This window comes from Nipponia nippon, unplaced genomic scaffold (genome assembly GCF_047370975.1).
Source record: "Nipponia nippon isolate SJK-2023a ecotype South Korea unplaced genomic scaffold, ASM4737097v1 scaffold_5, whole genome shotgun sequence".
NCBI classification, from domain to species: Eukaryota; Metazoa; Chordata; class Aves; order Pelecaniformes; family Threskiornithidae; genus Nipponia; species Nipponia nippon.
This window is the reverse complement of record NW_028262369.1, coordinates 23606150-23629747: the sequence shown is the minus strand read 5'-3', so window position 1 is coordinate 23629747 and position 23598 is coordinate 23606150. Positions and strand designations below refer to the sequence as shown.

Genomic DNA, 23598 nt, shown 5'->3' with positions numbered 1-23598 from the left:
TGTGATTGGCGGAGGCGGGAGGGGCGGGGCTAGGGCGGGACCAATCCACCGCCGCTGGAGGGGGCTGTCTCGGCGGAATGGTTCAGCCCAGCCTCTTCCCCTCCCCCCTCGCAAGCCCGAGCCCTTTGGCGAGGCCGTTACCAGCGCCCGCGCGCGCCCAGGCAGGACCCCGCGGGCTGCCCGCGGCATTGCCTGACGGCGGGCAGCGGGGGCGCGGCGCCGGCGCTGCCGGCGGGCCCGTGCGGAGGTGTCGCTCGGTCGCCACAAGCCGGTGGGAGGCGGGCTGCCGGCCGTCACCATGGCCCTTCGGTCCTGGCGGGCGCCGGCGGCGGCTTTTGCTCTGGCGTTTGAGCGAGGCGGCCGGGAGCGCCTGGGCGCGAGGAGGGGTGAGGGCGCGGGTCCTGGCGGCGCGGAAAACGCGCCAAGTTTCCCGTGGTGGGGCGAGCGGCGCCGGGGCGCCCCGCGGTCTCCATGGCAACCGGCGGGTGGCGGCGGCGGCCCGCGCCGTGCCAACATGTAGCGGTGAGGAGGGGGTCGGCCCCGCCGCGGCCGAGATCCGCTCCCGCGGGCCCCGGGCCCGCTCCCGGGGGCCGGGCCGGGCCGGGCCCGCCGCGCCGTCTCTGCCGGCGGGCGAGCGGCCTTCCAGGCGGGCGGGACCGTGAGGGCGGGCGGCGCGGGGCAGCGTCCCGCGGGCCGGGCGGGAGGCGGGAGGCGCGGGCGGTGCCGCCGGGGCGGCGGGCGGCCGCTGGGGAGGGGAGGCGGTTGTCAGAGCCCGGGGCGGGGGGCTCCGGGGCCGCGCTCCGCTCCAGCGCCCGTTGCCGCTGCCCGCGGTGCAAGTAACCGGCGACGCGTGTGTGTGTGTGTGTGTGTGTGTGTGTGCGGCAGGTGTGAGCGGCGAGCGCAGCTTCCCGGCCGGGCTGGCCGCCTCCCCCGCTCACCTGCCCGCCAGGAAAGATGCCCGGGGTCTTGCCGAGTGACAGCACCGGGCCTGCGAGAGGGAGCCCCTCCAAGAAGAACCGGCTTTCGCTGAAGCTCTTCCAGAAAAAGGAGGCGAAAAGAGCACTGGATTTTACAGAGTCCCAGGAAAATGAACAAAAGAGTTCAGAATTCAGAGGCTCTGAGATGTATGTAAGAGTTTCGGTCTGCATAAGCGTTTCTGGTTGCATTGTGAAAGGAGTCCAGTAGCTAAACAAGAGTTATGTTTGATGTAATGGGTAAACAACGCTGCTCCATCCACTCGTTTTAAGTTGTATATTCTTGCATAAGTATGCACTCCAACGTGTACTAAATAAAGCCTTAAGCCAAGTTAATCAAACCGAACTAACTATTCACTATAATGAATTTCTGGAACTATTTACTTTTAAGAAAACGAGTTTGCCATACTATGGATATTTAGCTGGCTGGCATAAACTTTTTAATAACTTGAAGTTAGCTTATTTGAAGTTAATATAAGGTAGTTATACTGATGCTGAATTATTTAAGGCATATTAAAATGTAGGGTTTTGCAAAATGAGTTTTAATAAAAAAATATTGGTTTTTAAAGGTTATTTCTGCTGCAAGTAAAAGAATCGATTGCACTGGTTGCTTGTTCATTAGGGTGTTTCAAGCCCTGAGCAAATCTGTCAGCTTGTTTCATTGCAGCTAGTGAGGAAATTTAAATGGGAAAAATTGCTTAATCATGGTCAATTACAAATCTGGTGGAGACTTTAATAATTTGGTTCTGTTGTGCCAGTATGGTGCATTATCACTGTATATAATGTGCCAGGTTCATTGGTTCTTTTTTTTTTTTTTTTTCCCTGTTTTTATCCTTTTGGTTTGTGTCCAGAAATGATGTGAATCGGGAACAGGGGATAGTAATGGAAAATATCTGCTAGACGTGTTTTTCTTAGCACTGCCTTAGGAATGAAGATACAAAAGTATTTTAAAGAAAACTTTTTTGCTTCCTTAAATTGGTCTCCTGATATTTTTTGAAAAAAATGTATTGGAACTAATAGCAGGTTTGCCTGCTTCTTGTAAACCTGCCTGGTTTTGTGTAGGTTGCTGAAAAGCAGTGTTACAGTTGAGCAGCCTGTGTTTGAGTGCCCAGAGTAGCTATATGGACACTCTCAGAAATACTTTGACATGAGTTTGATCTGTATATATTATTCATAACTTTATAAGCTAGCTCTGAGATGGTGGATGGCCAGGAGAGAGATGTGCATGCATACCAGAAGGAGTGATTTTCAAAAATTGTCTCTTACACACCATTTTCTCTATTTAATAGTGATCAGGTTGTTCCTGCAGCACAGCCTCCCTCGCTTGTTAGCTGTGAGAAAAAAGACAGCATGTTGCCTTTTGTGGGCTTGAACAATCTGGGTAACACTTGTTACCTTAACAGCGTACTTCAGGTAAGACTGTGGTCGGGGGCCTCAGAAAGATGATTTTCTTCTGGTTAAGCACAAGTGGATGAGATTTGCAGTTTGATATTACATAGAAGGTGTCTGCATGTAGTATGAAGGGAATCTAATTACAGTGGGGGAAAAAAGATGATACTGCAGGAAATGTGTGCGCCGTAGGTTGCCTTGATTGGGTAATTTTTCTGTTTACATACTCTGGGCACCTCCCTGCTATGAATAATCCTGCACCTTTGCGTGCCGTGCAGCAGCCTTGGGAGATGCAAAGCTAGTTTCATCGTAAATGCAGATATGTACATTGAGTAACTTCTTACTTTACCAATTATTCTCGTTTTAAACTGTTGCTTTCAGGTATTATATTTTTGTCCTGGTTTTAAAACTGGAGTAAAACATTTATATAATATCATTTCAAAGAAGAAAGAATCTTTGAAGGACGAAGGAGAGCAAAAAGCAGAAAAGGTAATGTATCTCACTACGCATTCCTTTACTTGTAGTTTTGCAAGTGAGGCTGCATGCCAGGAGTATAATGAAAATTTAACTGTGATTTTTTTCTGTTTGTAAGAAGTTTTGCAGTATTGTTTTCTACAGTGCTAGTTCAGGTGAAGATACATTTGAGTTGTTTTGAATTTGTGTTCAAACTTGAGTGTTCAGTGTCTGTAAACTTGTAAGCACAAGTCTTAGGTTTAACAGAAGAACTTTGAGAAGATATCTCACCATGTTTCTGACATTAAGATAGTTATGGTAGAGTACTTTGAGTGGATGGAAATTGGAGTTTGGGCAAAGATGGTTTGGGTTTTTAAAATAATGTATAGTCTGGCTTTATATTTATTTTCTACTGGCAAAAGAGCAATATATTGTCTGAAACTCACCTGTTTCCCATAACAGGCAAAAAACCAAATCTGTCAAATGTCTGTTAGAATACTAAGTGAGGGCAGGAGAAAAAAGTTTAACTTGTTGTTACAGACAAAATTGCAAGTATTTTTATTCTTTTTATATTGTTATTGCAGGGAAATTGTAAAGAAGATCCACTGGCAAGTTATGAGCTAATCTGCAGTTTGCACTCATTGATTCTTTCAGTTGAGCAGCTTCAAGCCAGCTTTCTCTTAAATCCAGAAAAATACACAGATGAACTTGCTACTCAGCCACGAAGGCTACTAAATACCCTTAGGTACAAATTGTCTTAAACACATTGTCAGAATTTTCACCTGAAGTTTTGAGGTCATTGTACAGTACAGCATTAGAGACTTGCGGGAGGCAGATGGTCTTAAATTTGGGGCATCATCATAGCAATTTTTTCATGTTTATTGTTACCCCTATGATATCATACATTTGAAAGTAAACTTTCATTTTGTAAGAATATAATTTAAATCCAGCAGCAGATGTAAAACAGTACTTAGCCTTAAGTATGTAAGTATTCTCATTAACCCGAGAAGGACCACTACTGGGTTGCAGCTGAATGCGTGTTTAAATGCATAAGGCTGTAGCTACCTTCCCATGGCTATCTGTGACAGAGAGGACTTCTCTCTAGGCCTGGAGAGGATCCTCCCCTGCCTTTATATCTAAGCTCCCTAATCGAAATCTCAAATCATGTTAGCAGTAAAGAATAACTAGTCTTCATTGCCTTGCTCATTTACTTTTACTTTTAATAGAGAGCTCAACCCTATGTATGAAGGCTACTTGCAGCATGATGCCCAGGAAGTTCTGCAGTGTATCCTGGGTAACATTCAAGAAACATGTCAGCTACTGAAGAAGGAAGAATTGAACAAACTGCCCGTGGAAGAGCCTACAGCTAAACTGGAGGAAAAACTTAATCAAAATCCTGAGAGCAATGGAACTGGCAATGCTGCGGAGGAGGAGGATAATGTACCAAGTAACCACGTTGGAGAGATAGCTGAAGACAAGCTACTCAAAGGAAATGGGAAAAGAAAAAGTGATGCTGAGGGTGGCAACGCGAAGAAAAAATCCAAAGTATCAAAAGAGCAAATTGCAGCAGAAGAAAATCAAAGACAAACTAGGTCAAAGAGGAAAGCAACAGGAGAAAAGCTAGAAAATCAAACTGATGCCATTGCCAAGTGTTCCAGTGAAAATGAGAGTGCGAAGCCGACACAGAAGAAGTCACGGCTTAGATTAAACTGGTTAAAATCTTCGTGCAAACAGCCTAGTATTCTGTCTAAATTTTATAGTCTAGGAAAGTTAACTACAAACTTGGGATCCAAAGACACAGGGAAAGAATATGATGACTGTGAGCTTGAAGACTCATCTGTAAAGTGCGAAAATGGTAACAATATTAAAGAAGAATATCGTGAACCAGCGTCTCCTGTGGAAAGCCATAATGAAAAAGGAACTGAAAAAGAACCAAATAAGGAAGGTTGGTGAACAAGTGTATGGGCTTAAAATTAGTATGATTAAGAAATTACTATGCGTGGGATGTCAGCCTTCAGACTGCATAGCCAGCAGAGCTCTCGAAATACAAAATTTTATTTTCAGGAGTTGAAACGGATTTTTATGAAAGAGAATTTATTTTTATACATGTTTGTGATTTATTTTTTTTTTTTAATAACTTGACCTGTTTAGCTTAGACCTTAAGAGGTATTTCTCTAACATTATGTAATTGTTGTACAATATAAAAAAAATGTCAGAATATTACCAGGTTTATATTATCACTAATTTTTGTCATCTATAAAAATAGCAAGTGGATTTGAGATGTAAAGGAGGATAACTGTCAGGAACAAACAGAATCAAACCCCACTGGCTATGAATTTGTGTCCCAAGTCTTTACAAATAATATCCTCTCCTTTCCTCCCTATTCTTCAGTCCTTCCATATTTTCAGCCTTCCCAGGAACTAGGAAAGACACTGGCTGTATTATATATGCTAATTGTCTGGCAGGTATGGATTTTGTTTGTGTCAATGAAACAAGATACGTCTGAGGGAAGGGCCTTGATGTGAATTCAGTAGTTAGTAATTTGTAACTTACTTTCTGATCCAACCACCAATTTTAATAAAAATTTGAAGGAATGCAGGATCTTTTGAGATCTCCATTTCTTCAGCAGATTTGACTAAAACTGGCCAACAAGTTCAGAAAATGTCGGAGGAGAGGACTGAGAATAAATAGAGGCCAGGCAAAAATACAAGTGAGATGTTCCCAGAGATGACTAGAAGTCCATACTAAGAAGGCAGTGCATTGATGACAAACACACATTTTCCAGAATGTGACACTGTCACACTTAATATGTAAAACAAGAACCTAGTCTTAAAACGGAAATTAAGGTTTGAGGGCCAAGAGAAAGGGGCTCCCTGTTCAGTAACGGGTAGACGATATTGTAAAAATTGTATGTGATAAGTAGCTCTTTTTTAATTTCCTATGTGGAAACCCTAAAAGGCCATGTCTGTAACACAGTGATTTTCCAAGAAGGATAGCCAGGTTCTGAATTGTCTTTTGAATAAAATGCATCTTGGTAAGTGATCTGGCATATACTTCTTCTAGGTACAGAGCTGGCTGTTTTTGAACTAGTGGAGAAGCTGTTCCAGGGCCAGTTAGTACTGAGAACAAGATGCCTGGAGTGCGAGTGCTTTACTGAAAGAAGAGAAGATTTTCAGGACATCAGTGTTCCAGTGCAAGAAGATGAACTTTCCAAAACTGAAGAGAGTTCTGAAAGTAAGTAATTGTCTACAAGGGTTGCGATATATGTTTCTGCTTCAGCAAGCCATTGAGGAGGACAGTGCCATATTTATTGAGGAACACTGCTCCTGTTTGTGCTGTTCTGTTATCTCTTGTCCTGATTAACTTTAGACTTTGGAAACACAGCACTGATAATGTAGACAGGTCCAGACAGTATTAAAATTGTTTCAGGTCTTAACACATAACACAGACTGCTTACAGTCTTTCACTTATTTACATGTTTTCCTGCTTATTTATAAATAGGTATTTTCTTGATTTGGGTCTTCCCTTTCTTCCTGGATAAGGAATTATTCTGCTTTTTCTTCATTTCGTAAGAAATACCTGCCTTTTTTCTCAAAAATAAAAGAAATGAGAAACCAGCTCTTTTTTTTGTTAATTTACTGTAAAAAAATATTTTTTCAGTATTTTAGACTGTCATTACTTTAATATCATTTGTTTTATATTTGTAAATGTTAGTCCTCTGGTATTTTTCACAAACTTTAGTGATCTATACTTAGTTTTTCACTATGTTCAAAAGTAAGCATGGCAACAGTACATTTTTAAGTTCTGAATTTTAAAGAAATTAATTTTAGTTCTCGTGGACTTCATTTGGAGCAGCTTTTGCAATTTTTGCCCTCCCTGTTTTGCTGAAGGACTTCAGAGTAAAGTGTCTGTGGTGGTGTTCATATGTAAAATGCTACCGACAGTGTAGGTGATCTCATCAGCAGTGTGAAGCTGTCAGGGGAGGCAAAATGTAAAAAGTGAAAGAGAACTTTCTGGTTACTTTGGAAGATTGCCTTAATGAGCGAAATTCTGGTCTCAAATATATGCACCCCGTTTACAGACATGGCAACAGAATTAGTACATGCGATCTGAAGACAAGCTTTTGGAAAACCGTAGATTTTAAGTAATAACATCCATTAAGTGATATTTTCATCACTTCCTGAAATGACTCAAAGATTTGAATACATATTCTATTTCATACACATTGAGTGTTCTTTACAGTGTTGATGATAGTAGTTTTTGAACATGTCTGAACTTGACATGTTTTGTTTTGTTGTTATTCTGGTGGGATGCCTTGGAAATGTAAATAATAGCGTACCTGTGAATGTAATGTTTCTCTTTTATAGTTTCTCCAGAGCCAAAAACAGAAATGAAGACTCTTAAATGGGCAATTTCACAGTTTGCGTCAGTGGAAAGGATTGTGGGAGAGGATAAATATTTCTGCGAAAACTGCCATCATTACACAGAAGCAGAACGCAGCCTTTTATTCGATAAAATGCCTGAAGTTATAACAATTCATTTGAAGTGCTTTGCTGCTAGTGGCTTAGAGTGAGTATGCAGATTGACTATATTATGAAACTGTGTGCTGTTGGAAGGGAAATCTTATCAGAGGAAATGAAAACGTTTCGTAATTTTTCCAAAAGCAAAAGCAGATTTCTAGATTGAAATTAACTTAAATCAGTGGGACGCAGCCCCTAGTTTCATAAAGGCTTTCTGTTGTTACAGGTAGTGGCAGAAATTACCTCCAGGAAAATAAACTTTAGGAGGCTTCTTAACAAAAATTGTTTTATCTGTATTCTTAGAACAGCCTGATATCCTGATGTTTCTTAAAACATTGTTTAATATCACCTGTCTGTGTGGATTTAGAGGCAGGTTTAAGTACTTTAGCAGAAAAAGTAATGAGAACAAATCTGAATTTCATGGTTGCAGCTAGTAGTACTTTGGTCTCTAACTGAATGTGAGTACTAAAATTTAGGAAAAAAACAGGAGATAAACATTTTAAAGAGCTAACACACATTGCAGAAAAATTGATCAATTCCTTTAAAAATACAGTAATATCGGTGTCATTGATGTTCAACTGCTGAGCAATCAGTTTGATGTTATATACTGCAGAAATCCTTATTTTTTGTAAGATATTATTTTTATGAGAGTGCTCTTTACCTTTTTTTCAAACTTAAGAATTTAGGAATTTTCTCTGGGAGGGGAGGAAAAAAAAAGAAAAACCTGTCCCTACAGTACTGTACACAAATGAAACAATGCCATGACACTTTATGCACAGCACTTTGCAGTAAACTCTGTTTCTCCACTGACATTCAAATAATGAAAAATGACAGAATGCTTCATCAAGAGAAAATTCTTAAAACTCTAAAATATTCCTCCAGATCCTTTAGAAAATAGTTAAACCGTTAATTGCATTTTTGAGAGTGACTATACAATTTTAGTAACATTTGCAGACTTGATCTATATTTTCAGCTTCTCCTGGTATTCACTAAAACGTAACTTTTGCTATCTGCATTACCTTTGCCGGATGCAGCAAAAGAAGATAAACTTGTGTTGATTTCAGCATCCCCCTAGCTGGCATCTGTTCCAGAGAGCCAAGCACACTTCTCGTCTGCAGCCTGTGTTTTATAACCTGATGGCTTGGCGTAGTTCTGAGACTTTAACACTGAGCTGCTTTGTGATGTGCAGCAAGTTATTTAGGCACAAATTAGTTTGGCCTTTTATCCACCCAGTTCTCTGTGCTTTGCATTTCCCCGTTGGTTGGCTTTAGACCTTCAGAGCCACCTTGCCAGCAGGAAGTCTTAACGCATGAACTCTTCTGTGGAATTCAGTTTATAATATTTGTGTCACCAATATATTTTAGAACTTGAAGTGTATAGGACCTTTGGCACTATACAGATACAAAATAGAAGTTGACAGATGATTTGTCCAAGAGGATGCTCTATAAACAAGTGCTGATAACTGTGGTCAATACAAATCAGATTTGTAAAATAAGTATTGTTAAGGAATATATTAAGATACTTTTACAGGTAGTTTGCTGGGATTGTTAAAACTAGAATTCTCACTCTGCCTGTTTTTAGTATTTGTTTGTAGGAGTATCTAGGTTTCTGCCAAAGGAGAAAGGAAACTTCCTCTGTCTGCTAACTTCTTTTCATACAAGTCTAGGATCATAACATACAAAATTGTCTTTTCATTGTTCTACATAATATTTGACTGTCACAACAAGGCAGAGAAAAAGTGGCACATTTTTTAAAAATAGCAATGCTAGTGTTGTATAGCCCTTGATGTGAGATGGTGTCCTGGTAGGATTATAGGCTATTCAGAAAAATACAACCTGAGACGTCCACCGAAGGGAAACCTGAATATTATCTTCAGTTTGCTCCTATATTTGCTACTTTTTTGTTTCTGTGAGGAAGTACTTGCAGCTTGCAGGTTAACCAGCCATTTCCTGAATTACTTACCTCTTCTTCTGTCCTGGCAATCTTCAGGTCCTTGCTCTAAAATGCTCAGACCTATATCCGGGTCAGACTGAATCCAATCTCTTGTGGTGTTCCTCATGTGTCCTCTGAATCATGCCATACATTTTCTGCCAAGTGCTAGCAACCAGAGATTAAGGAAGAGTGGAAAAAATCAGATGTAGAACTGAAGTCAGTGATGAAGGTGAAACTGCTTAGATTTGTTTCCCAGTTTTTGGCTTGGGTGTTTTGTCTTGGACAAAACCATGTCATTTCTAAATGTCTTGATTTAGCATAATAAAGCATAGCTGCAAATCAAATGGGGAAGAGCCAAGGCTGGTAAACCAGAGCACTGGCTTACTCCATAGTATCCAGAGTCACTCTTAGAGTGATTTTTGAACAATGAGCTTTGATGGAGCTTCCCCCAATTGACTTATGTAAACTTGTAATATTTGTTGTAAACTACTACTCTCTTCATAGATGAGACAGCAATGGTTTGCCCTAAAGTAAGAACAGACTGTTTGGCTAGCCTTAAACTAAGACTTCTAAACTCAGAATCTTCATACAACTTCTCTTAGCTCCCATAAAAATCTTGAAATCTTGTCTGCTTCTCAGTTGTGCTCTACTGAGTTTTCTGATGACTGAGTTTTAAATATTTAAATAAATGAGAAATGAAGCAGAAGGTTATGGTAATGTAAATATTTGCAGTTAGTAGGGATTTGCTTCATCTTTTCTAGATGCTGGCTTACAAAGTGTTTATTTTTTTTAAATAAAGCAGCCAGTGTGAAAACCTACTTGCCTGGGGATGAGTAATTCTTTGGCAAGTGTGTGTGTGTGGGGAAAAAAAATGCTAGGCCATGTGTGCTCAGACTGGGACGCTATTAAGAAGGAATGTGTAACTGGTAGCATCTAATTAAGCACTCCCACTATAAAAATTTAACAATTGGTGAGAAAATGAGATTTTTTTGTCTTGTGAAATGGTATCAGGTAAGAGCAGGTGATTTTTTTTTTTTTTTTTTTTTAGGCTTACTTAGGTTTTGTTAGAGTCACATTTGCTAATTAGTGACAGCAGTGCTTATGCCACTGAAAATCTTTATTTGGAGTAGTTCACATCCTTATGTGTTAAAAATGTTGCAGTAAAATAGCTTAAATCTTTAAGGGTCTATAATAATTTGAGGTATTAATTCAGTACAGTGGGTAAAGTTCCACTAATTTATGGCCTCGAAAGATGTAGTTGCAGAAATCGAGTTTGTTGTGTATGAACTACTGTGCATCAGTCAGAGGAGGCAGAGTACTTGGCATGCAATTTTTCTGTCTTCAGATTCTTATCATTAAGAAGAACAAAAAGCTAATAGGAAAAGATTTCCTCTCTTATTTCCTCCTCTCCAAATCTTTCTGATGCTGGATCTCATTCAGAAGAAAGGTAGAGCCTGTTTTTTAATGTTTTATGTTAATATGATTGTCTTACTGTGCTTGAGTGGAACTGGATTCCTGATCTAGAGTATCAGCAAGCAGTTTCTGTTTCTTGACTCTCTTCTGAATATCTCTATTTCTGGCTGCTAATAATAGGGATTTTCAGAAGATTTAAGTTTTATTATTTCTGATTATGTGCTCTTTTGTGTTTCTTTTGGTGTAGTCAAATGTTCATGGTAAGCCTAGGTCTAAAATGATATTTCAATTAATTAGACTTGAGTGACTGAGGACATCTGTGTGTGTGTAAATGTATTTATGTTTATAAGGGTTTATGGCTGTGAACATTAGCAAAATGTTTAGAAGTGCAGCAGAATCAAAACCCAGTAAAACAAAAGCAATATTCTGTTACTGCAATTATGCTTATACTGTTATGCTATATCTACAATTTCCTTGGATTAAAGATAGTTATTCTTTCTTATGATAAAATGCAAGTTGAATAATAGTAGTTAGCTCTTTGGAACCTAAGTTTTACAGGGTTTGTCTATATTCCCCTATATTTTTTTCCCTACAACACCCTAACAGCTGAACAAGACTGAATCATCACTGAAGTCTATTGGGACATCATAACATGTCGTTAAATAAAGGGTTTAATTAAACTGGGCTGATGCAATATGTAAATCGTGTAAGATCAGAATCATTCAAGGAGGCTAATGCGCAAAAATGTAGAAGTCCCAACGCTTCTTTTCTTTTCAAACTCTTCAGAAGATCCTTATAGTAATGAAAGGACTTAAACTTTTCTTATTGTAAATTTGTGCCCTATGAACAAAATGCTAAATATTTATGGAGTACTAAATGCGTTTCCAAAGTAAATCAGCTGGATAATTGCTAAAAAAACCTGAATAACATAGGACAGTTAATGAAGAATCTCTAGTAATAAGAAAGTGTTAGTAACTTGTTCATCCTTAGATAACCATTGCATTACCATTGGCAATATATTACAGTGCACTAAGGTGATCTGAGAAAAATTACTTACTCAGCTTTTCTGAGTGGCATTAAAGCTACTTGAAAGTAAAATAGATTTGTATTTCTATATTTAGTAAATGACTCTTTCAAAGGTTTGGAAAAAAAATCCCAACCCTCCTTACTTCAACCTTGGGTGTTGAAGAGGTTGGGTTTTTTTGTTTGTTTGTTTTAAATCTGGAAAGCAGGATGGTGTCTGGGAAGAAGTGCAAGTATTCGTGCATAGAAGCACAAATGATAACTGAAGGATTAGGTTAACTCCTTTTATCATCACTATTTAAAAATTAACATTGGCTGATACTTCGGAGAAAGGGAATCTCTTAAATAGTTAAAATACATAGTTACTAGGCCGTAAGATTTAACGTTATACGTACTCTTAAAAATGTCTTTACTGAACAGGGGTGCCTGGGACAGATGCTCATGATAAGAAAAGTGAGCAACTTCTCACATTCAGATCGCCCGAGTCTTTAATAGAAGGAAAAGAATATGGATACAACGTGTGGGCCACTTAAAGCAGTATTTATTGTGAGCTGTTGTGGCAAGAGGTCTTAACTTTGTCTTTCTTCTAAAGGTTTGATTGCTATGGTGGGCTATCCAAGATAAACACTCCCTTACTGACGCCTCTCAAACTGTCACTAGAAGAATGGAGCACAAAGCCGACCAATGACACCTATGGATTATTTGCAGTGGTAATGCACAGCGGCATTACAATTAGCAGTGGACACTACACAGCTTCTGTTAAAATTACAGATCTTAATAGCCTAGAGTTAGATAAGGGAAATTTCATCACTGACCAAATGTACGAAATGATTAAACCAGAACCACTGAATGAGGAAGAGGCAAGAACTGTTGCTGAAGACTACGATGATGGTGAAGTCTCTTTTAGAGTCAACGGAAACGCACAGCCAGGTAAAGTTCTGAACAAAAAGAATATGGAAGCTGTCGGACTTCTTGGGGGGCAGAAGAGCAAGTCTGACTGTGACCTGTACAACAACAAACCAGCTAACCCTGAGAAGTTTCTTAATGTAGTTACTGAAAACAGAAATCCCGAGTCTAGCAGTAGTAACGGAAGCGTGGAGTGCAGCACAGAACACAGTGTGCAAAATGGTGTTGCTTCCAGTGGACTAGAAAACAAAGCTCTGTATGTACTGCAGAGCCTGAAAGAGTATGAAGGAAAGTGGTTGCTTTTTGATGATTCTGAAGTGAAGGTTACAGAAGAAAAGGACTTTCTGAATTCTCTTTCTCCGACATCGTCATCTACATCAACTCCTTACCTACTGTTTTATAAGAAAATTGTAGAGTGATACTGTATTTTGACTGTAAATATTAGGGATTTGCATACACCTATTGGTCTGATTTGCATCAAAACTACCTGGAAGAAACAGCTGTTTGTTTTTTGAAGCTACTGGATCATAATGTTTCTGGTCTTTTTGTTCAGTGTAAGTAAGTGGCTCAACTTGAATTAACAAACCATGACATAGAACTTAACTCACATAACAACTTTTATGCTGGAGAATAGTGATTATTACCTTTTAGAAATACCAATTTGTATAGTTCCTAAATGATGCCTACAGTACACGGTAGTGGTTTTAACACAACTCTAGGTCTCAGAAATGCCTATTGTATTATTAGGGTTTTTTTAATAAAAGTTATTTGTATTCATATTCTGGAGTAAATGTATATTAACTAGCAAATTTCATCAGAAGTTGTGTATTTTTGTAACTTGGGAAGTAATACTTCATATTTAGTCTTTGGGTAATCGACGTGGTTTATTCTCCTTATCCATTTCTATACCGCTCGGTGCAACTTGAAGCACAAGAAAAGGGTCCTGTAACCTTGTTTAGTGTATTGGAAGGAACTGAACTTAATAGAAATGTTTGAATGGTCTAATTTGCATCTTCTTGCATAGGTGTTAAATGGGCAAAGTGTAAAATAGGTGTGATTAATACTTCAAAACAGGGGGAGCGTGTAGTGTAATTAAAATAATTTTGTACTTTTAAGAGTAAAGCCCTCTAATATGCATATCTGTTTGGGTGGATTTGGAACTTAGTGGTGAACTTATAACAGTTAATTTGTACTTGGAGCTTACTGAAACGTGGGAAAAACGAAAGCATTTGGCTTTGATGCTTTGTTAAGAATGTATATATGAAATAAAAAATTTATTATATGCATCTGAGATGACTAGATCAGACTTTTGTGTTTGGAGAGGGAAAAGTAGAAAATGAAAGTGGTTGGGCACTGTTACAAAAAGGTTGGGAAACTATCTTAGAAATGGAAGATTTAAAGTGCTTTAAAAAAATAACATTCTCTGTTTTTTAGCTGATTTTTGTACAGCATATCCTAATTTGAAGGCACTTGATGACTAGAGGTAAGGTTCAGAGGCAAGGGGAAAGGCAAACAGATTATTGTAAAAACAAGTGTAATGTTTGGCACTAAATACTAGAGACTAAAATTCCAAATCACCTATTAGATCCTAAAATGTTAAGGTGAATCCTATAAACTGCAGACAATTGAAATCTTAAAAATATGACACAAACCAGGGTGAGTGTTTACTTCTCCCATCATAGGATGGATGGAATGACATAAGGTGCTGCTGCAGAGACAGACAAGGAAAGATACACAAGATGTGAGTATGCCCTAGTTTTCTGGATATATTTAAACTTTTTCAAATACAAATTAATTTATTTACAGGAAAAGCCCTAGAAACCTCTACCTAGGTTATTCTGCAATACTTAAGTTTTTTTCAGAATCTTATTATAATGTAGTAGAAACACTGAGGTAACTCATGAAAAATATCTTAGTGTATTTTCCGTGTTACAGTGGAGCTCTGATTTTTGCAGAGGCCTTGATTTTGCAGTCTATCCTAGATGGTGATGTATTACTAAAATATGTTTCAGTTTAGAAAGCTTGTACTGTCAATAGAAAACAGTGTAAGAAAGGCTGGACTAAGTTTAGAATTGCTTATAAACTCATGCTGAATAGATGTCTGTAGTAATTATCTTCTGCAGAGGAGAAAAATATGGAATTACAAATACACTAAGACCTTTCCCTTTTCCAAAGTTGTCACCATAATAAATAATTTCATAGTCTAAACCAAGAAATAGCTACATTAAAAAAAAAACCCCACTGTAATCTTACCTTGCAAGGATAGCCAAATCACATTACAGAATGCTATTTTTTACTGCCTGCAGTGTGGGGTTTGCTGAATTTCAGCCTGCAAATGAAAGTTCACTTTCCCACATTTGACCCAAGACTTATCTTTTTCAGTCAACTGCAGGAACAGGAAATGTTCCAAGGAAACAAAACACTGTTATATTCAACAAAATATTGGCTACAATGTAACCGAAGGAAGACAGACAGACAGACAGACACACCCCCCCCCCCAGCTGTCTTCCGTCACCCCCCCCCCAGCTGTCTTCCGTCATACTGTACAGCTTGAGAAAAACATTCTTTGCAGGCAGCTGAACAGAAAGCAATCAGCTGGAATATGCTGCATGAAAAAACACTCCTGGGCATATGGATAGATAGTACAGGGTGGGGGTTTTTTTTGAGACTTACTCAAGTAAAGCACTTGCCACCCTTCCTGAACTAGTCACTTGCCACAGTAACTAAATGTCCTGTACTGCCCATGGCCTGCAGCTTGCTGCAGTGGAAACCAAAACACGGCTGCCCAATCTTAGCTTTCCATGCTACTACACTTGAGTTCTGCACAATTGTCAAGCTATATGAACCGATAAGCCAGTCAGATTTACGCCGACATGGGGCCATCCAGTAAAATCAAAGGATATTTATATAAGATTTGGATTAAAATAGACGCTTTCCTAACTGAAGAAACAGTATACAAGGACTACTATAAATTAAGGTTTCATTATTTCATGGCTATTGGGATTTGTTTCCCCTTTTTCTCTTTGTAAGTATTTTTGCCTCTTCATATAGATCTCTTGCACAGCTACCCCCTCCTTCCTTAATATTTTCCAATAATGGAAAGTCCCTGACTCCCATACAGCTTCCAAAGCCTTGTGGGCATCCCTGGGTTTTGCAATAGGCCTTTGAACTGTCTCGGGGTGGGGGGGGGCGCGAAGGCTTCGGTCAGAGGAGTAGTTTTTCTTTATGCAAGAAACTCCGTGCAGGCTTTCCTGTGTTATAACCTGTAACACAGAACTCGTTCAGGATTACTTGTGTTCAAGGGAAACAGGCAGAGATGGGCACACTGAGAGCACCACGCTGACACTACCAAAAAGCACCACCGCTATGAAGCTGTTGGAACAAAAGAGCATGGGAGAAGGAGCAAAAATTGGCAGTACCGCTCTCCCTTCCCCAACACAGCCCTTGGCTACAGCACCTTGCCCTGCGCCGTCCCGCTGGGTACCATCCCGCTGGGGCAGGCTGTGCACGTACAGCCCGTGGTGGCTCTGAGACACGGTACTTTTCCAGGCCTGCTCAGCAGCAAGAGTACAACCATGCTGCTACAAGCACACTGACAGGCAGCCACTAATAACCTGAAATAGTATCATGAATAAAAAAGACCCTCAAACCCTCCCTGCTGATGCAGAAGGGTAGGCACTTGCTACAGCTAAAGGTGCTAAACTAGAAGGGGGTGAATCCCAAAGAAACACCCCCCAGCACCTTCTATCATACAGGAATGTGTACGTTAGAAGTGAAGGTAAAAACTATTTAGGTTTCAAAAGCCAAATGCTCACAAATTGGAAGTGATGGCATATAGTTGTTCACTACCTTAAAAACTCACGTATAAAACCAATTTTTTTTCTTATATTTTTATATATATAAAAAAGTATGTTTATCAAATTTGGTTTTTTATATATATTATACATGTATATATGTATGCATATTTAAGTATTTGTGGAGAGAGAATAAGCTTGTGTTTAATCACATACCACCTCTTCCAAGGGACCTTGTTCAACACAGAGAGGAAAAATATAAAGGACTAGATTTAGGAGTTGTGTACTCAGCTCCAATTCTGATGTTTCCCTGAAGTTCTGTGCTAGCCACCAAAATAACTGCTGTAAAACGGATGTTTTTCTTTACATAAATAACAATGCAAAGAATGCTTTCTATGTAAGCTTTTACCTTGAACTGTGATATCATTTTTTGTTCTTCTTCCCCACGAAATTAGTTTTTAAATTGAAAAAGAGACACAAAAAAGCAGCCTAGTTGCACGTATGATGCTAAGGTGAATTGTACATTTAAAGTCATGCTGAGATTACTGTGTTGTTTGGACATCCTAGCTGGTGGAAATGACCACATACAAACAGCAGTCATGCTGAAACTCCCCTTCACTGGTACTGAAGGAGGTAAAGTGGTAACAAGTGTGCTTCGATTCTTCTGGTGGCTACAGATGGAATTATTTTTCTTTGCAGCAATTCGTATTCAGAGTTACAAAGAAAAAAGGATAGGGACACTAAAAAAATCACCACTTGGTTAAGAAGTGTTACTGTAAGACTTACCTTACTCTGAACCTTTTTCCCAAGGACGGCAAGCTCTGAAGTCCAATGCACAGGGAATTAAAGTGTAAACATTCACATATTTAATAGTACCATCAAAATAACCATCATCACTACATTAAAAACTTCAAAAATGCATTTGTGTATGGTCCTAATATAAATTAAATATATGAACTAAAAGTAAATAAATTTAACATTAGGTAATGCTATAAATAAAGGTAAATGCGTTTAGTGTACCTTTGAGTCATAAAAATGCCTTAAAAAACAGGTAAGTTTACAGCTTATCACCAATACTCTGGATACCACTGTCATGATTTTTTTCAAACATTGATAAGTCTACATTTGACAATTCAGAATGATTTTTGGCCACTGAACACTTTGATGGAGGAAGAGGTGTGTGGGATGTCCAGGATGAAGTCCAAGTTTTATTTCACAATAAAACTTCTTTGATTCCCAGCGCTGATAACAAGGCTCTTTCTTTTCAAAACCTTAATTTTAAGTGCTTTTTTATTTTGGTTTTTAACTTGTTTAGATATCCATTTTGCGAAGGCTCATCCTGCTGAAGGAGTCTCTGAGGGAGAGAAAATACAATGATGAGGTCATATTTTCCATGATGAAATAAGCCGCCTTGTCAGATGAATGATTCTGTACTTGATTTCCAGTATTTTCTATAGTTGGTTACTAAAAAAATTAAGTCCACTGACATTAACTCATTGCTTTTCAAATGAATTGGTTTTGAGTCTGTATCTGGGATCATTTAACTGCCCAAGGTTTACTGACATGAAAGCTGACAGAAAGTTTAATTCATGTGTACGCAGAGAAGCAGCACAAACCACCCGCACTACTGAAATCTTATTTGTGTCTTTCAAATCAGTCTCTAAGTGGAATTTGCCTGGAATACCTGTATTAGACTCTCTGCACAGGCTGAATTTCACAAGATTAGAAAATAATTACCATGACAAAAGTGCTTGTGAGGTTCCCACCTGGGTGGGAAGGGAAGCGCTGTTCCTCCCACCCATCCCCAGCCAGTGAAAGCTGACTCCAGCAGAGAACAGCTAGGACATGGTATGTCATCTGGGGAGAGCTTAAAAAGTCATGAACCTGGGTAATGAGGAATGGCCACCTTTCTGCAGTATTCAGCAGACAGAAAAATACATCAAATTCAGCTACAGAAACATCGCTAAGCACTGCTGTGTGAGCTACAAACACTCATTTCCTTCTCTATCCAGCACTAAGTCTTGCTCTTTATAATGTAATTTTGATGAGTTTCTCTTTTCACATTTTTTATGTTCCCCCATTGCTCTTTACCACTGAACAACACTTATATGAGGAGAGGTTCAAAACTAGGGCTGTATTCTCCTAAACCAATGGCATGGACATGAGCAGAAGTCCACATTCACACAAATCTCCCAAAGGGTCTGTTGTTAAAAGCACTGTTACTGTCCTGCTCAGTGCTAACAATGCTCCTTCCAAAAAATAACCCCCACCCCACTCACTGCTGTGAGACCACAATGCCAGGGCAGTCTTGCTGGATTGCGTTAGCCTACCTGGCTGACAGAGGACACAACAGGGGTTGTCAAGCCAAAGATTACATGGAGGGTACCTGCCGGGAAACGCTTCTGCCCCTATTCTGGGAGCCAGAGCCTTGTTAGAAACTTCATGCACCCAAAGTCCTGCTGCTCAGCCGCAGCTGGTGCCAGTGGACTGCAGTGCTATGGGCTCTGACCTGCTTCGTACACTCCCAGTGGGGCTTTTATGTTCAGTGTCATTGCAGACAAACAAAAAGCCCAGACTCCAGCTGACCGGTCTTCCAGCATGGAAGACACCAACTGTTTTTCCACCCTGCCTGCCCCTGGAGCTCCTCATCCCAGTTCCACTGGGAACAAACAAGTGTCAAAATCCTGCCACACTGAGGGTGGTTTTGAATCTAAGAAGAATGGGATGCAGGATGAAAAAAAAAGTTCTTATTCATCAGAAACAAAAGCAACCACTGCAACCACCACCTACCATAACTGCGGGGGGGGGGGTGGGGGGGGTGGGATATGTGCTCTGAAGTCAGGACAGAAGGCAAAAGGGGACTCAGCCAAAAGAGCCATCATTGAAAACAAATAGATGTCACAGGTTCACCAGGAAAATCAGACACCCCAGTTTTACACCCTCCTTATCTCTGCTGAAAGAGTAAAATCAAATATCCACCTGTGGCAAGTGACCGGCAGCACTGCCTTATACAACTGTGGGATCTTTCTATTAATCAAAGGTTGGAGAGCTTCCTTTAACCGGTGATAATTCCTTTCAAGTTCTCGCTGATACTCCTTTTGGTCTGGACCGATCAGGCTCTTGTTCTTGCGCAGAGCATCTTCACATCTAGAAAACAAAAGCCTGTGAAACTTGGGCACATGAAAAAGGACATGCTTGCTAGAGACTTGTTAATCTAATAGCACAATGTAATCTTGTTAATGTAATAGCACAAAAAAAAATCATTCTGTTCCTTTGGGATGACACATAATATCCTTCTCTATCTTGTCTTTTAGGTAATAAAGACTCAGCTAAACCAGTTGCTGTCCATAGGGAAAGGAGAGGGTGTCATATTTCCAATTTTCATTTCAGTTCCAGACTGGCAACTCCTTTTTAATTTTAATTTACTCTCTAGTTATGTTTATCCTCCCTGAAGAAAAATTAAAAGCTGCTCTCCACATAGGCACTTCCAGTCCAAGAGGATTTGAAGATGGATATATCTCCTGCTCTCCCCAGGAAAGATTAATAAATAGCAGACTGAGATGTTGATCAGGAACTCTTCTACTTGGAAAGATGTGATTTTAACAAAGGGTATGAAAAGAACTATCATCAATGCCACTTACTACATATGGGAAAATTACATTGCCTGCTTGCAAACGATGCTGGACTGAGACTGCAGTTTGCATTACTCAAGAGGAAAGCAGAGCACCCAGCACATTTCTTGGGAGAATTCTGCCAGCATGCTTCCGCTCTGTTTGGAGAAATTCACTTCAGAAGGAAATTAAATCTCCTGGCTAATTCAGCAGTTTCTCCTGACACTGCCAAGCTGTGAGTTCATTTGTGCCAGCGTGGCTAGTTGTATTTTCTGAAACAGGAACACTTGTTCACAACTGATCTGTGATCACTGATTCATTCCTGATAAACAGCAAAGCCAAACGACTTCAGCCACTTGATCTGACTTAAGTCCTGGACCTGCAACACCAGAGAAACAGGGAACCAGCTGGGCAGCTGAGGAATACAGCTGCGTATGGAAACTGGACAGATGGAGTTACAACATGAATATTCCTCGCTCCCGATACCCCCTGTGTTACTGTACATGTTCCTGTCTGGTGTGGCAGTAATAACTGCACCTGCCAGGCAGTTTGAAGACAATACTCCATACCTTTTCGTGAAGTCTTTGAAACAGAGCCGTAGTTTGTTATGATGTCTGAAGAGCTTTGGATCATTGGGTATTTCAGACAAGAAAACTTGTGCAACCTCTAATGGTCCCTTTAGAAGCAGAAGAGAAAAAGTAAGTTTCTTGGAACCATCTGTCATATCCAATTGCTGGAGAAACTTCTTGCACACAGAAATGTTAGTAAAATGCAACATTTCCTTACAGAATACATCTTGAAGAATTGCAGCTGGTAAATCTGGCGTAAATCACCAAACATCATGACAACTGAATCTCTTTTAGGTTTTGTTTTTTTTTAAATAAAACTCTGCTTTTGTAAAACAGCGTGAGAAAATGCACAGATTCTACATTTGTTTTCTCTTATAAAGACTCTTGACACTGTTTGCTCAACTCACAACTAAGACGAAGTTTAAACAATGCAGACGGAACCAAGGAAGTGTTTGCCAGCACTGCAAACTCAACCCAGAACTTGAAACTCCAGCTGATTTTTTTCCAGCTTGTGTATTAGTACAGCTTTACTCAAACTCACTCAGTTTTTCCTCAATTTTTCTCCATTCACTAGTTTTGCTTTCCATTTTGTTCAAAAACCACTGCAGGACACAATCCTACTTCCACCCACCAAAGCCTGGCTAACCAAAGGGAAAGTAATAAAACTTTTTTTTTTTCCTTTTTTTTCTTTTTTTTTTTTTTTAAGGGAGAAGGAGAAGCAGGCAGAAATAACTGCGAATGCCAGGAAGAAGCAGGTAACTGGAGGAGCAGGGCTGTCTCTTCTCAGTCAGTTTCCAGATCTAACCGCATTTTCAGGACTCTTACACAAATGGCGAAGTGCCTAAGAGCAGCTGGTCTAGACCCACCAGTGACCTTAAACACACCCCACAGACTGAGCGGGAAAAAAAATCCAAGGTAGTTTAGAAATAAGGTCCAATGCTCAGCATCCACTGCACTGAGTGACAGTCACTACCCCAGTGTCTCCAACTTGGACAGCAGTCCTCACCTGATTTACTGTGGTACCTACTGATCCTTGTAGCACCATCTGCAGCATCTTTGGGTCCGCAGGGTCTTGGTGGGTTGCAAAAGCTAATTCCTGTGTTTTCTTCTGCATGTCCTCTATGGCAACTTCAATGGGCGTCAAAATGATCTAAGCAAGTAGCCAGAAGAGGGGACACTTGTTATGGCTGAGACTGTCAACCAGACACATACTTTCAGAAACATCAAGGTCACTTTGGGGTGGCATACTGAAGCGGTGGAGGACACTAACAGGACTGACAGTCTGGGCAGAAGCACTTTAGAAATGCATCCTCTTAGTCTTGGTTTAGAAACATCAAGAAGAAGTTCGATTTTTAAATGCATTTTTACATCTGGGTACTCAAGAGCTTTCTAAGATTGCTTCTGAGGAGGCAGACTCATGTCACTTTGTGGTCACTGCAATCAGCTGCCCACCGTTACAGCACTATGTCAGTGCCTAAACACCCACAGGTTCCCTGCCTTGCATGAAAATGCATTTTTGTGTCCCAGGCATCACATCAGTTCCTACCTACCCTTGAAAAATTAACACAGCTTTGGGATAAGCCTCTCTATAAGGCCTCAGGACCCCACTGGCCTGAATCCGTTGAGGCCATGCAAGTGAGCTGTAACACAAAGCAACAGGACACATTCAAGCAGAATGGAAGGGAGCAACCTGCATTACTACAAAGCTCACCAAGGGCCCTTGCATATAGCAGCTGCTGTGAGCTGGATACACTGGTAAAAGAGGTGGCAGGACACACCACATTTCTAAATTGGTCTGGTTTTAGTTTAGGTTGAATAGGAACAGGGAAAAGTTCAACAGAAACAAGGCATTCTTAAAATAAAGGGGTCTCATGCACAGTCCCTGCACTGAACAGCCAGAGCAGCTCACGACAGCACTGTCTGCTCTTGCTCTCTGCTGAATTTCTGCATCTTTAGCAGAGCGGGGAAAGGTAGACTAGTGACGCCCAGGAGGGTGCATCTGTGTTAATGTGATGGTGTGAAGGGATGTGGCTGTGCTATCAAACTACACATACAACAGTACATTATGCATGAGTTTTGGCACTAACCACTTCCCTTAGTCTTATATAGTATTTCCCTTCAAACACAGGAAGCCCCTGAGAGCGCAGGCCTCACCTCCTCTTTGTGGATGACGTTTATCCTGGTTTTAATGTAAGGGAAAGCGTGGGATGTCGTCAGGATTGTTTTGCGCTTGAACTGCTCATGCAGCTCCCCATGAGCTCGGCCGTCCAGGGTGAAGGGCGTGCAGTACATGAAACGCCTCAAGTTGTAGTTTTTGTCGAAGTAAGTTATCCTGTCCTTCATCTCATATGTGTCAAAGTACGGCTCCACGTAGGTTATCTGAATGTAGGCCTGCCAGAAGGAACCCAGGTATGCACAGTGAGGTACAGTGCCAGAAGAGAAGAGCTGACTCCTATGCCCTGTTTTTTCGCAGTGCAATAACCCAGCTTGCTTTCTTTCCTCTTGAAGCCACCTCTGGAAGAATTAGGACTGTTTTTTGCCTTTACTCAGAAAAATCACACTCACATTCACAGGCATTAGGGGTGCGGGTAGCTGCTCAGCAGTTTCTGGATTGGATAAAATACAGCTCACTGCCCCTCTCCTCTCATGCTATTCATGTGAAGTCTTTCCGTCCTTTCCTTGCAGATGATGCCCTGCCCTAAGCCGCAGTCTTGTCTCCTCGGCATGCTCCTGTTATTTCTGCTACGCTTAAAGGATGTGGCACAAGAATGACAAAATTTGCTGCAGCTGCAAAAAAGCCAGAGGCCAGAGAACGGCAAACTCCCTTCCTTGCACTCAGCGGAGACAACAGAGAAAGGCAAATGCAGCCTGGGCCTCTGCTGTCCTTTCGTCTCCTCCCTTCCCACCAACCACTACAAGGGCAGGGCCTGGGGCAGGGAACAAAATGGCTAATTCTGCATTCCTTTGCTGGGATGATTTTCCCCAGCTCTCATCCCAAGCAGTCACAAGATGCT

General features: G+C 40.5%; 2 protein-coding genes across 13 annotated transcripts in view; one reads left to right on the top strand and one right to left on the bottom strand.

Annotated features, from left to right (window-relative positions):
* The first annotated feature begins 222 nt into the window (after nt 1-222).
* Nucleotides 223-13901, top strand: USP1 (ubiquitin specific peptidase 1). The gene is made up of 9 exons (XM_087733612.1): nt 223-522; nt 886-1124; nt 2264-2387; nt 2745-2852; nt 3401-3561; nt 4043-4761; nt 5880-6050; nt 7184-7385; nt 12297-13901. Exons 2-9 carry the CDS (start codon nt 955-957, stop codon nt 13027-13029), a joined length of 2388 nt encoding a protein of 795 aa, XP_087589738.1. The 5' UTR covers nt 223-522; nt 886-954; the 3' UTR covers nt 13030-13901.
* A 3346-nt stretch (nt 13902-17247) lies between these two features.
* Nucleotides 17248-23598, bottom strand: part of DOCK7 (dedicator of cytokinesis 7) — a 118457-nt gene continuing 112106 nt past the window's right edge. For all 12 annotated transcript variants that reach the window (XM_087733705.1, XM_087733706.1, XM_087733710.1 and 9 more), the window contains 5 exons: nt 22739-22975; nt 21591-21734; nt 20585-20691; nt 19384-19551; nt 17248-17758 (listed from right to left, as the gene is read on the bottom strand). In XM_087733705.1, coding sequence (XP_087589831.1) covers nt 17716-17758; nt 19384-19551; nt 20585-20691; nt 21591-21734; nt 22739-22975 — 699 coding nt within the window. In that variant the 3' untranslated portion in view covers nt 17248-17715. The remainder of the gene's footprint in view (nt 17759-19383; nt 19552-20584; nt 20692-21590; nt 21735-22738; nt 22976-23598) is intronic.

Excerpts from the sequence above, each read along its gene's own strand:
- USP1 (XM_087733612.1), top strand. The coding sequence starts at position 955 with ATGCCCGGGGTCTTGCCGAGTGACAGCACCGGGCCTGCGAGAGGGAGC. Across the intron at positions 2,388-2,744 it reads ACCTTAACAGCGTACTTCAG|GTATTATATTTTTGTCCTGG; the intron begins GTAAGACTGTGG and ends TGTTGCTTTCAG. Across the intron at positions 6,051-7,183 it reads AACTGAAGAGAGTTCTGAAA|TTTCTCCAGAGCCAAAAACA; the intron begins GTAAGTAATTGT and ends TCTCTTTTATAG.